The sequence below is a fragment of the Ceratotherium simum genome, chromosome 2 (assembly GCF_057802395.1).
Source record: "Ceratotherium simum simum isolate JZ-2026a chromosome 2, ASM5780239v1, whole genome shotgun sequence".
Classification (NCBI taxonomy): domain Eukaryota; kingdom Metazoa; phylum Chordata; class Mammalia; order Perissodactyla; family Rhinocerotidae; genus Ceratotherium; species Ceratotherium simum.
The window spans coordinates 86,691,451-86,706,002 of record NC_141901.1 but is presented as its reverse complement, the minus strand read 5'-3'; the positions used below and the strand labels follow the sequence as shown (position 1 = coordinate 86,706,002).

The following is a 14,552-nucleotide window of genomic DNA, read 5'->3' as shown; positions in this document are numbered from 1 at the left end:
TCTGTTACCTAAAGACTAATTATAAAGTTAACCTCCATGAAATTGTGTATAAAATTTTTTAAAATTGAAAAGAGAGAAAAAAATGGTGAGTTTATACAAATAAACACATGCATATAACAAAGCATACAGAAAATATCCAAAGCTACTACAGTTTTTGTTTCTATAATTGGTCATGAGGTTGTAGTTGATATCTATGGCTTCCTTCTTCCACTACCCATTACTCTCAGCACTAAGGGTGGTGTGACCCAAACTTTCATTCCTGAAGCGTCTGAGTCCTTAGACACCCTGCCTTTTTTTGGTTGCTGTAGTTTTCCATTGACCTTCACTATTGGAAATACTGAGAGGTATCTCAGAGAATCCCCTGGGTTTCATACACAGTCCTCGTTGCCTCCATTGTGTATAGCAACATGATATCCCCTTGGTAATCAGGATGGACTACCCCATCCGTAGATACCCCCCCCTTTTTTTTACCTATTGCTTCAGTAGCATAAATAAGGAGCCCAAATGGCCAGGTAGCAGTCTTATCTTCCAGTTTAGTGGATCCATTTTCGTGTCACCTGGTGGAACCAGTAACCTTATGGAGACTAAGATCTCCAAACCAGCAGAGCTCAAAGTTCCCAGAATGAGAATCAGAAATTCTTCAGGTGGGTTAGTAGGTATGATAGTGAGAGTAGCCACTCCCACTTCCACCCCTCGATTCCTGGACTCATGTATTCTGGCTGTGAGGAATACAGCATTATATAATGGTCTGTGATTCAAAGTATAAACTGCATCCTGTAAGACAGAACCGCATTCTTTCAGGGTGTTGTCTTCCAATTGGCACCATAATTGAGTCTTCAGTAAGTCATTTCTGGGTGTTGGGATATGTGGTAAGACCTGTTGATTCAATGAATGTGAGCCCACTGATGTACTTCCTTTACTGTGAAATGAGTTCCTTAATCAGACTTAGTACTATGTAGAATGCCATGATGATGGATAAGGCATTTTATGAATTCACAGGTGGTGATGCTGGCAGAAGCATTGTGGGCAAGGAAGGCAAATCCATATCTAGAATCTGTGTTTATTCCAGTGAGGACAAATATCTGCCCCTTCCATGATGGAAGAAATCCAGAGTAATCCACCTACCATCAGGTGGTAGGCTGTCCCCCTGGGGAGTTGTGCTATATGGGGCATTTAATGTTCACCTCTGCTGTTGGCAGATTAGGTGCTCAACAGTAGGGTTAACGAGGTCAGCCTTGGTAAGAGGAAGTTCATGTTGTTGAGCCCATGCATGGTCTGCATCCTTGGCACCATTGCCACTTTGTTCATGGGTCTATTGAGGAAGCACTGGGATAGCTGGGAAAAGGGGCTAATTGGCATCCACAGAGCGTATCATTTGTTCACCCGATTGTTACGAGACTCCTCTACAGTGGATGCCCTTTGGTGGGCATCCACATGAGACACAAATATTTTCAAAGTTTATGCCCATTCTAAGAGATCCACCCGCATACTTCTTCCTCAGTGTTTCCTGTCACCATCTTCCAATCCTGTTCCTTCTAAATCCCTGATCATCCAGCTAAACCATTAGCAACTGCCCACAAATGAGTCTAAATCTGTACTTCTAGTCATCTCTCATTACAGACATGGTGGAGAACCAAATGTACTGCTCAGAGTTCTTCCCAGATGAAAGATCAAAATGAACAAAAAAATTCAAAAAGTTGGAAGAAAATAGTAATGCCTATCAAATATCAAATAACTCAATGAAGGAGGAGTTTCTTAACAAAAGCAATGGAAGAAACTATAAAGGAAAAGATTATCTATACAAAAGTAGAAATCTTTGAGATATCAAAAAAATCAAGATTGGTAGCAACTATAAATTATTGTCATTGATTTACAAAATTCTCATAAAAACAGACTGAAAAACATTAAGACCTAATAAAAATTGTATAAAAAGGGTTTAAACATCTCAAAAGAAAATATAGAAAACAAACGGATATACTAAATGATGTTCAATTTTGATAGTAATTTTTGAAAGTACAAATTTAAGCACCAGTCCATTAAATTAGCTAATAATAATAATATAATAATACATTCCATAAATTAGTAACAGGATACATTAAGATTGGTTCTCCTTGTATACTGCTGATGGAATTAAAAATTGGTAGAATTCAGAGAAGAAATTTGGCAAGATATATGAGACCCTTAAAAAATGGTGGTTTTCTTTTGTTCCAGTAATTTGACTTCTAAGGGTCTACGTTAGGGAAATAATAAGAGACCCAGAAAAAAGCTTTATGCGCTAGGATACTCGTTATAGTATTATTTATAACAGAGAGATAACAGTGTAAATGTTCTTTTAGAAGTTTAAAAGAGATGTCTTCTGAGTGTACTGAACTTTCACTGAAACTTGGTATTTATTTTCCAATTAAAAATAGGAAGGTCATATATATATTTTTTTTGCTTGAGGAAGATTGGCCCTGAGCTAACATCTGTGCCAGTCTTCTTCAATTTTTTTTTGTATGTGGGACACCACCACAGTGTGGCTGGTGAGTGGAGTAGGTCCGGCCCGGGATCCGAATCGGTGAACCGGGCTGCCGAAGCAGAGCGTGTGGAACTTTAACCACTTGGCCACCAGGCCGGGTCCAGGAAGGTCATATTCTATTGCTGAACTTAAATGAACTTCTGTAGATGTAATATAAACTCAATCACCATGTATAACATGGCTTTCATGGTGAAAAGGGTTCTGAGATCTAGACACAATAGATTTTTAAATGAACTCTTAAGTTGACTTCTGACTAAGCATATATGTATAAGTAATTTCGTAGGCTTTATAATAAAAGAATAGAAAAGAAAAATGGAATCTAAGTCAGGGAGGGAAAGGAGAGAAGGGGGTATATGGAAAGGTTGACAAGGGCATAAAACATAATTTTTCTTCTTTGAAAATAAAATTTTAGGTATTTTTAGTCTGACACTTTTTTCATTCATGAGTAATGCCCTGTATTTAAATAATTTTGTATTCTTTATAAAACACTTCTGTATTATTGCATTTAATTCTTATAACAACTTTGTGCAAAAGGTTTGATATTTTTAGTTTACAGATGAAGAAGTGGTAGTTTTAGAAAAGTTAAAAAACTTACCTGAATATTCATAGTTTGTAAGGCAGAGATCTCAAAATCAGTAATTTATGTAATAGTTAAGAGCACCAGCTCTGGAGACGAGCTGCCTGGCTACAAATTTTGACTCTACCAGTTCCATCCATGCCTCACTCTCCTTGTAAGTAAATGGAGAAAATAATGATATCTATTTGATAAAATTATTGTGACAAATGAGTTAATCCAAGTAAAGAACTTAGAACATTCTTTGCACATTCATAAAATATCCAGCATTCCACAGATGTCTCATAATTGGAGTTATAGTTGTACATCGTTTTATACTTTATAAAATACATTCACATATATAATCCCATTTGATCCTTTCAGCCAGCTCTTGAGTTAGGCAGAGCAGTTATTATGTTGTATTTTGTGATTTATGATAATTTATTATGAAATAATTTGCTCAAATTCATATAGGCTTTAAATTACACAGTAAGATAAATAATCTAGATTTTCTGATCTCAAATTCAATATTCCTTTTATAACTCCATTCCAATAAATTGCAAAATAGGACAATATATAAATTTATTATTTCTAAATGTGAAGTTAAGTTTTTACAGAATACTTTGTAAATTAACATTTTTATTTGGTCTGGATATGAAAAGTTATTTTTTGCTGATGAAAAAAAATTATTTCCTTGGATATTAATAGCTGTGTCCTAGACTCAGTGCTTTGAGATCTTATGAGAAAGAACTAGAAATTATTAATGTTTATACTTTTTTTTTTAATATTTTAACAGCTACGTCCTCATCTGCAGTTTCTGCACACTCCTCATCAGTTATTGTAGCTGTTGTAGAAGGGAGAGGACTTGCCAGAGGTGAAATAGGAATGGCAAGTGTTGATTTAAAGAGCCCACAAATTATATTATCTCAGTTTGCAGACAACACAACTTATGCAAAGGTGAATATTTATAATCCTATAAAATGGTTGATCTAGTGGGCAGTATGCAGATTTTCAAGTCAGTGCTTTTCTAATTAGTTTACTTTTTGGTAGAATAAAGGTTATTTACAATTGCACTAATGTAGGTTACTCTGAATTAAAATAATTGTTTTACATCTTATTTTAATTTTTTGAATATATTTTGTCCTAAAAATAATGTTTAACTGTTACTTGAAATTTCAAATTACTGTTAATATTAGTTCCTAAAATTAATATCTTCAAATTAATAATTTCTAGACTCATTCCAAAGATAATAACCATGTAATAATGTTATCTCCAAAGGGTTGTTTTCACTGAACTGTATTTGAATTTTATTTTCCAGAATTAAGAGAAACTGATGTCTTAGGTCAGTCATAATTTAGTCTCTTCTTGCCTTCTCTTCCTCTCACTCATCAATTTGGGCCACTGGCTTATTGTCATAGGAATTTGTGTGACTTGTGACTTACCAGTTAGAGCTAGTCTACTCCTAAGCCTTATAATCTAAAATGTTATTTGACCCAATTACTATTATTGAAAAATATGATATACTATGTTAAATTTGGTGTTTTATTTTTCTTTATTCTTTTACCTAATTCCCTTTTATGATTCCCCACCATGTAGATTTCCTTTTCCTACCTAATAATAAATTTTTTAATATACCTAACAAGCTAAATGATATTAGTACTGCATACTAACTTCATCTCTGAGTATTTCACATTTTTATGCAATTTAAAAAGAATAGGAAAAAAGTTTTTTAAAAACAGGAATGTTAGGCAAATTGATTAAGGATTTCTGTGTCTAAAGTAGTTCTAAGAAATACAACTTATATTGTGAAAAGCAGAAGTCATAAAGCAGATGTTTATCATCTGTGTTTCTTTACTTTTCAACTTCTAGAATGTACCAGTCTGGACATATTGATTGTATCACCATAGTTAGGCTATTGAATGTGTTTATGTTCTTCATGGAGATGGATAAAATACTGAGTAGAAGAATTTGTTTTACAAATGTTTTTTTAGGAATATATGTTTGATAAGTTCAAATTAATTTTGGGGTTAGAACTATTATAAACTATTATGAGTAAAATATAGCCTATGTTTATAATATTTTATATTTGTAATTATATAGGATATATGTTTAATATATAACCATTAGAAATATATTTTATTTGAAATATATAATTAGGACAGTTATAATTTTGTGTATCTATGAATTACCTTTAGGTACTTATCTCGCAGAAAAATATGACACTTTTTTTGTTTTAGAGACTCCTAAGCTTACGTTTAAGAAATTGTTTATTTGAACGATTTTAGGTAATCACTAAACTCAAAATTTTATCACCTTTGGAGATAATAATGTCAAATACTGCTTGTGTTGTGGGGAATTCAACCAAGTTGTTTAATCTGGTCACAGAAAATTTCAAGGTAAGTGATTTTTATTCTCAATAGTAACATTCAAGATCTTCTTACTTTATTAAAAATCCATTTTGTAATATCATTCTAAAGAACAATAATTTGAGTAACTATATTTAGTACCCTAAAGTAATCACTAAATACAGGTCTTAATATAAGGAACTGTTAATATGTGTAGTAAAAGGGACAGGATATCCACTTATTTGATTGGCATCCTTGATCTACTTTAAACAAAAGGAAAAATGTTTTAGGTAATAAAGAGGTTTCTTAGAGTGTACAGGAGGCAGACCCTTAAAGAAAGCATGGATTTTCTTAGGTATAGCTTCCTGGAAACTAGTTATTGTGCTACCAGACTAGTTGAAATTGAAGTTCTTATTCTTCTAGGGGATAGAGTCTATCAGCAAGTGCTGTTTCTTTTTCTTGTTTTTTCCTGTGAGGAAGATTGGCCCTAAGCTAACATCTGTTGCCAGTCATCCTCTTTTTGCTTGAGGAGGATTGTCCCTGAGCTGACATCCATGCCAGTCTTCCTCTATTTTGTATATGGGATGCTGCCACAGCATGGCTTGATGTGTGGTGTGTAGGTCCATGCCCGAGATCCAAACCCGTGAACTCTGGGTTGCTGAAGTGGAGTGCACAGACTTAACCACTATGCCACCAGGCTGGCCCCAGCAAGTGCTTTTTCTTTTAGAGAATTTGATCTATATTACAGAATTGTTTCAGCTTCCCCTGATATAATGTACTGCCTCATAATTAGCCTGCTACTCTAGACTTTATCTGTGGGACTGTGATGAATAAGTGCTCTGGAACTTTATCCAACCAGTGGTCTCCCTCTCAGTAAGGGCCTTTCCACCATGTAGATTATGTCTTCCCTCTAGCAAGTGTCCCTGTTCTATGGAACAGGGGCTGTGGTTCTGAACCAAGTAGGCAGCGTTGTGGTAGGAATAATTCCTGAGGAGTGCAAATTATTTTCAAGGTATATTTTGTCATGTTTGTGGACTTATCTTTTACACATTTGGAACCAAGCTGAGATTTAGGGTCCAATGAGTTCTTTATTGTTCTTAATATATACAGCACCTGCAGTCATATGAGATTTTTTGTGATGCTCTTAGAGATCCTATGTAGCTCAGCTGTCTGACTCATTGCCAGGAATGGTTCCTATTATAAATCTATTGTCACTATTAGACAAGTCTCTTTATCTGTTATCTCTTTCATTCGTTACTTCAAACTTTTTTTCATCACTTTTATTTATGTATACCTTTCCAACTTTTGTTATTTTGTTTTGCTTAAGCATTCTAAGTCTTTTGTTTGTAAATAACCGAAATTCAACTTAACTAGGTTAAGTAAAAAAGGAAATTTATTAGCTTACATAACTGGGAAGCCAAATGGTTGGATAGCTCTTATATCTACTCTTATCCCCAGCACCATCTTTTTTTTTTTTCCCACTGCAGATAGGTTACCTCTATGAGGTTTAAGATGATTGCTGATGGCTCCAGGCTGATGTCATCTCAGCTTAGCAAACTCAGAGAAGAAATAACTTCTTTCTTCCAGTGTACATTTATGAATTCCAGGGAAAGACCCTGACTGGTCCTGCTTTGTTCATGTTCCCACATGTTAGACTAATCACTATTTAGTGACGGGGGTGGAAGCACTATGATTGATTAATCCCAGGTCGTTTGCTTTTTGCTGTGGGGCACAGAGTACTGTAATTGACAGTCTTACCAGAAGCACATGGAAAAAGGCAAAAAACAACATATATTCACTACACTTGGGATGTAAGGGAGTATAGCAAAGTGCTTCAGAATAGAGTCAGACTGTGCTGGTTTCAAATCCTGATTCTAAGTGATCCTGTCCAAGTTGAGTTACTTAACCTCTTTAATCTTCATTTTTTTCCGTCAGTAAAATAGGAATAATAATATTATCTATGTCCTAGAGAATTGATATTTTACATAGGGTAATCAGAAATGGCCTCATTGATCAGGTTCCTTGTGGGCAAAGTCCTGAAGCGAGTGAGGGAGAGAGCCATAGAAGTATTTGGACTAAAAGTTTTATAAGCAGAGGGAAAAATCATTATTACCATTATTATCATACTTACTATAAAAAGACCTTCATTAATTAAGCAATGTGAAGTAGAAGGAACGTGGACAAAGAAATGTAAACTCAAGTCTCAGCTCTGGCACATATCAGTTGTATGATATTAGAAAAATTACTTTTCAGAATTTTACTTAGAGGAAAATTGTAGTTAATACAAGACTTACATCATAGGGTTGTTTTGAAGATTAATTGAGATAACTGTTAAAACAGTCTTGGCATGTAACAAATTCCCTACCTGCTTATGATTGGTTTTTCCATCTTACAGTTCTTTCACAGTACATTGTTATTGTATTACCTTTCTTAGGTATTACTTTTATTCAAAGTAGGTAAACCTTTTACTCTACAACTTCTCTTGCTCTTTTTTAAAAGTTCCATCACATCCTTTTTATTATAAATAAATTAAATTCAACTCATGTAGATAGCATTTCATAGATTTGATAGCTGGAATTAGTATTTTCTTCTTCCTCATCTAGTATATTACAAGGATCTACCCTCTCTCAATTATGATAGAGTATGTAAGGCTGAATGTTAAATCTGTGTGATGATGTTGCTGTAGAATAAAATTAATAGAAGGCAGAGATTTTCATGATTATTTTTTATTGTACCTGACATATTCAGTTAAATTTCATGTGAGTATGGTCTGATAAGAGCTACAGACTACTATAATTCACTTAGCAAGACAGATAATCATTCTCTTTCTGTAAATAACTAAGAACACTTCTTATTTAATTCTTGAAAATAACAAATATAAAAAAATAACTTTGTACAATATTTAAGCCACTTACCCGTATACCAGCATGTGTTTAAGAAAGCAGTTTCAGGCAAGCACATGAAACTTAAAATTTATTTTGAAATTAAAATTTTTTTTCAGAATGTTAATTTCACTACTATCCAAAGGAAATACTTCAATGAAACAAAAGGGTTAGAGTACATTGAACAGTTATGTACAGCAGAATTCAGCACTGTCCTAATGGAGGTTCAGTCCAAGTAAGTTATAATTTAAGGAAAGTAATAAATCTCTAGTGTGAGTTCCACGAGGGGAAGGTTTTTTGTCTCTTGTTCTCTGCTCTATCCCTACCACCTGGACACGTGCCTGGCTGATAATGCACACTCGGTACTAATTGAAATAGTAAAATAGTTAACTAAAATTTATACACAAGGCATATGTTGCTAACTTAATATAGAATTTCTCCAAAGTAGTCATGATCTGTTATCTTAGTGGTTGCTGCTCACCTCACTTTGGAGTGAAAAGCTCAAGTAGCTACAGTAAACTAGAAATGTGAGGGTACAGAAGGAAATAGAAATAAAGCTGTGTTGCTGTCACTTCATACCTTTACTCCTAAAAGATTCAGCATGAAACAGGGAGTGATATTTTTGGAATGGCTATTTCTTAGAATATGCTAAATAGATACTTTCTTTGAGCCAGGTTGGACCACTTGTTTACTCGGTTAATGATAATGACTACCCTCACTGGGATCATAACGTACTTTCCCACATTGGGACCCCCTGACTTCACCTTTAAAGCTCTCAGACTCTTTCAACATCATTTGAATATTTATAATGGTACATCAAAAATTGGCTCAAATTACCACTGAATGGTAACATGATTTATTAGAGTCTGATATCCCTTAAGTGTTAGACCTCAGAAAACTACTTTTATCAACATTTATGTTTTAGAGACTATTTAGCTTGTTTTCAAAAATAAGGAACACTTGGTGTGCTTTTTTCCTTTGAATTTAAGCAATGCTATGCAATTATTTGTAATTTTCCTAATATTAAACAGTAAATAAATGTTTCCTTCTATAGCAATAATTTTTTTTGTTCTAAAGATTTATAGTGATGTATCGTTGGTCACCTTACAGGTATTACTGCCTTGCAGCTGTTGCAGCTTTATTAAAATATGTTGAATTTATTCAAAATTCAGTTTATGCACCAAAATCACTGAAGATTTGTTTCCAGGGTAGTGAACAGACAGCCATGATAGATTCATCATCAGCCCAAAACCTTGAATTAATAATTAATAATCAAGACTGTAGGTAAGATCATCCATTTTTTTTCTTACAAAATATATCAGTATATTTTATTATGTCATATTTTTCTATGAATAGTTACTTCATGTTTCTTTGAATTGTTGGATGGAGCAATATTCAGTAAACATACTTTTAATTATTGTACCATTGTTGCCAAAATGTGCAGATGTTTCACGAAAATCAGCTTTTAATAAAATATTTGTACTGCACAGCAAAAAAACAAACAACTCATTTCAAAACTAGGCAAAGGATTTGAACAGATATTTCTCCAAAGAAGAAATACAAATGGCCTTAAGCACATGAGAAGATGCTCAACATCACTGGTCATTAGGGAAATGCAAATCAAAACCACAATTACCACTTCACACCCATTAGGATGATTATTATCAAGTAAATGGAGAATAAGTATTGGTGAGGATGTGGAGAAATTGGAACGCTTGTACATTTATGGTGTGAATGTAAAATGGTGCAGTCACTTTAGGAAATGGTACGGTGGTTCCTTAAAAAGTTAAACATAGAATTAGCATATGATCCAACAGTTCCACTTCTAGGTAGATACCCAAAAGAACTGAGAGCAGGGACTCAAATAGATACTTGCACAAGTATCATAGCAGCATTATTCACGGTAGCCAAAAGGTGGGAAAAAACCAAATGTCCATCGATGAGTGACTGATTGGATAAAGAAAATGAGATATATACATACAATGAAATATCATTCAGCCTTAAAAAGGGGTGAAATTTTGATACCTGCCACAAGATGTATGAACTTTGAAAACATTGTGCTAAGTGAAATAAGCCAGACACAAAAGGAAAAATATTTTATGATTCCACTTACGTGAAGTACCTAGAATAAGCGAATTCATAGAGACAGAAAGTAGACAGAGGTTACCAGGGGCTGGAGGAGATGGGGAAGTGGGGAATAGGGAATTGTTTAATGGATTCAGAGTTTCTGTTTGGGATGATGGAAATGGATAGTGGTAATGGTTGCACGATATTTCAAGTATACCTAATGACACTGAATTGTGTGGTTAAAATGTAAAATGTTTTACCACAATAAAAAAGAAGCTATTGTGTCCAGAATACCACAAAATTAAAATAGCCAGTTTTAAAAGCATCAAATACAGGAAATTCAAGGGATTCTGCAATCATTTGAGAATGTAAAAATAGTTGGATCAACTTGGTCTGTGGTGTATGACTAGATTGCTGGTTTTACTGGTTTATTATTAGCTTTAGTTAGAGTACCAGGAATATTGATGGTGAGCATGAAAGAGACGGAGATAGGGAGAGGCACACACAAACACACACACACACTCCCTCACACACACACACACACACACACACACACGGTGTTTATAGATTTCATAGTGAGTTACCTAAACTAGAATTAAAATGTTATTAGTAGGTAATGTAATCAACCTGTGATGTTTTTTATAGCAGGGATGTATTAATATGGGTTCAGTTTGGTACAAAAAGTTAATGAGTCATGGTTTTTCTCCTTTAGGAATTATAGTCTAGAGGAGGAGATGCATAGACAGTATCATTAACATGTACTAAGTACAGTGATATGAAAATCTGCATAAAAAATGATGAGATCATAGCAGAGATAGAGAGTTAATCGGGCTTGGTTAAGGAGTAAAGGGGAGTATTTAGGAAAGGCTTTCTAGAGGAGACAAATCTGTTGAAGTATAAATAGAAGTTATCCAGATGAAGAAGTAGAAAAAGTGGTAAGAGTGAAAAAGAAAGTCTTGAAAGTATAGTTTTCAATATCACAATATGTAAGTGCAAGGAAACTATAAGCTATTTAGTATTATTGATTGGTAAAGTGCAAGGTGGGTTACTCCTTAGAGTAGTTAAAGTAAGCTTAGAGTAGTTAAATCGCAGCTTTCAGTAATTAAATATAGCTTCAGACATCAATGAAAGGGGTAAACTTAAAATTATCATGAATTTTAGTATTAAGAGTATTGAAAGGAATAAAGAGTACCTTAGACAATTAAAACCTTAATGTACTCAGTGCCAATTTAGAGCCACAGTTGTTTAAATATCGCTGTCACTTTCTGCATTCTTATCTTGGCTTCAGTTTCCGTTGTGTGAAATCTCCAGACATTATTTACTGTTGTAAACTTAGAAACCTAGGCTATCTAATTTTGTTTATTATTTACTTTAATCATCAAGAACAGTTTAGACTGTCTAGGTACTGTTGGTATTACTTTTAGTAAAAGTAAGAGTAGTATTGTATATACTACTTTTAGTTATCCATCAATATAGTGGACTCAACACCTTTGCAGTTCCATTGAATAATGATGGCCTAAAATGATAGCCTTTTTTAGGAGGTTATAGTTAATTGTAGTTATTATTCCTTTTCAGCTTAGTGAATAAGTCATATTTTTCCTATTGCTAGGTAAAAAGGGTTAAAATAATATTATTTGGAAAAATTACTCTGTCATTGACTTTATATGTTATAATAACATAGAGTAACATAGAAAGTCATTGACCAAGGCTGGTAATTATTGCAAAGTGTTTCATACTCAGTTTTACTTTGTCACATTTCATAGTTCATCATTGTTTATGATTATCATTGTCAAACATTGCTTGAGTTCCTGCTGTATATTACATGATAGGATATTTGACCTCCAGGAGTTCATATGGTAGTTAAAAAGGAGAAATTGAGAAGTCTTTTCACAGACTTGAACCCAAAGAATATCAGGTTAAAAGATAGATATTCTACCTACTGAATTATCTGAATTGCTCTAATGCTTCTATAGACTTGTTACCTGTTGAGCACACTGTTTCCCTCATTGATTTCTATAGCAAATGATAGGTTTGGGTATGCTTCTCATTTCCTTTGTTCCTGCAGAAGCCAAATTCTCGGAAAGTAAAAACATTGTGCCTGTAATGAAACTCCCCAGCCAGGAATTGATTTGAGTAATTCCCTAGAAATTTGTTTAAATTGATATACCAAAACTTTGGTAGTCTGATGACTTAAATTGAGTCATTCTGGTCTTCTTTCCTCTCTCAACCCAGATTCAACCCATCAGTAAACCCTCATGACTCAGCCTTTAGAGTACATGCCAATTCTGGATTACTTCTTACCATTTCCAAGGCTACAACCCTAACCTATACGTCCATCATTTAGCCTGGACTACTATAATAGCCGTTACTTGTCTCTCTGCTTTCTTCTTACCCTCCTACAATTAGTCTTTTCTCAACCTAGTGGCCAGAGTGTGATCCTTTTAAACTAGTAATCAGATTTTGTAACACTCCTGCTTAAAATCTTCCAGTGGCTCCTATTACATTTGGAATAGAATCCAGGCTCTTTTGTGTTTTTTTTTGGTGAGAAAGATTTGGCCCTGAGCTAACATCTGTTGCCAATCTTCCTCTTTTTGCTGAGGAAGAGTGGCCCTGAGCTAACATCTGTGCTAATCTTCCTCTATTTTGTATGTGGGATGCCACCACAGCATGGCTTGATGAACGGTGTGTAGGTCCGGGCCGGGGATCTGAACCCGCGAGCCCCGAGCTGCTGAAGTGGAGTGCGAGAACTTAACCGCTAGGCCACTGGGCCAGCCCCAAATCCAGACTCTTTACCATGGCCTAAAAGGACTTCTCTGTGCTGGCCTCTACCAACTTCTCCATTCCTGTCCCTCCATTCTTTTTTTTTTTTAAGATTTTATTTATTTATTTTTTCCCCAAAGCCCCAGTAGATAGTTGTATGTCATAGCTGCACATCCTTCTAGTTGCTGTATGTGGGACGCGGCCTCAGCATGGCCGGAGAAGCGGTGCGTCGGTGCGCGCCCGGGATCCGAACCTGGGCCGCCAGCAGCGGAGCGCGGGCACTTAACCACTAAGCCACGGGGCTGGCCCGTGTCCCTCCATTCTTACCCTCGCTTGCAAAACACCACCAACCTTGATCTTTCTGGTTATGGAGCCAGATAGACTTCCTGGGCTTAAATTACTGTTCTGCTCTGCCATTTTTAACTGGTAACTCTTTTCTTGTTGTTCACTTATTTGGAAACCTTGGACAAGTTACTTAATTTCTTTATTCTTCAGTTCCTTCCCTGGTAAAATGTGGTTAGTAATAGCATCTACCTCATACTGTGGTTGTTAGAATTAAATAACGCCTGACACATACTTAGTGTTCAATATATGTTAGCTATTCTCACCATCACTATCATCATCATCCCCATCCCATCATTGTCTTTGCATGGATGCCTTCTTAACTCAACTGCCAAATACATATACAGGTCTTTCTCAACCAGCCTAACTAAAGCAACCCTCCTACTCATTCTCTATACGTTCCTGTTTTGTTTGTTTGTTTTTTAACCTGAAATTATTTTCTTTCTTTCTCTTTTGCTTATAATTCTCTAACTTCTTAAATTAGAACAGAGTGATTATGTTAAATACTCATTTTTTTTTACATTTATTTATTTTTTTTTGTGAGGAAGATCAGCCCTGAGCTAACATCCATGCCGATCTTCCTCTTTTTGCTGAGGAGGACTGGCCCTGAGCTAATATCTGTGCCCATCTTCCTCTACTTTATGTGGGACGCCACCACGGCATGGCCTGACAAGCGGTGCATTGGTGCACACCTGGGATCCGAACTCGGGCCGCCAGCAGTGGAGTGCGAGCGCTTAACCGCTATGCCACGGAGCCAGCCCCTTAAATACTCATTTTATCAAAGTAAAAGTTCTTTTCCCTCTCAAGGATATATTATTGATATCTTGCTATTATTGATGGAATGCCATGGACTAGAACATTTTATATTAGTCTGAATATTGTAGCTGATCTATGAAAAAAGTCATTAACTAAATGCCAAAAGATACTGTCGATCCTTGTTAATCAAAGTGTGGTTCATTGACTGACAGCATACTTGGGAGCTTATTTGAAGCATAGATTCTCAGGCCTCATCCCAGACCTGCTGAATCAGAATCCCCATGTGATTTGTGTACAGATTAAAGTTTGAGAATCACTACTGTATATTA

At 35.1% G+C, this 14,552-nt stretch overlaps 1 protein-coding gene across 1 annotated transcript in view; it reads left to right on the top strand.

Moving 5' to 3' along the window:
• Positions 1 to 14,552, top strand: part of MSH4 (mutS homolog 4) — a 91,951-nt gene that overhangs the window by 8,824 nt on the left and 68,575 nt on the right. The window contains exons 3-6 of the mRNA XM_004431512.2: positions 3,868 to 4,028; positions 5,357 to 5,467; positions 8,418 to 8,533; positions 9,409 to 9,582. Coding sequence (XP_004431569.1) covers positions 3,868 to 4,028; positions 5,357 to 5,467; positions 8,418 to 8,533; positions 9,409 to 9,582 — 562 coding nt within the window. The remainder of the gene's footprint in view (positions 1 to 3,867; positions 4,029 to 5,356; positions 5,468 to 8,417; positions 8,534 to 9,408; positions 9,583 to 14,552) is intronic.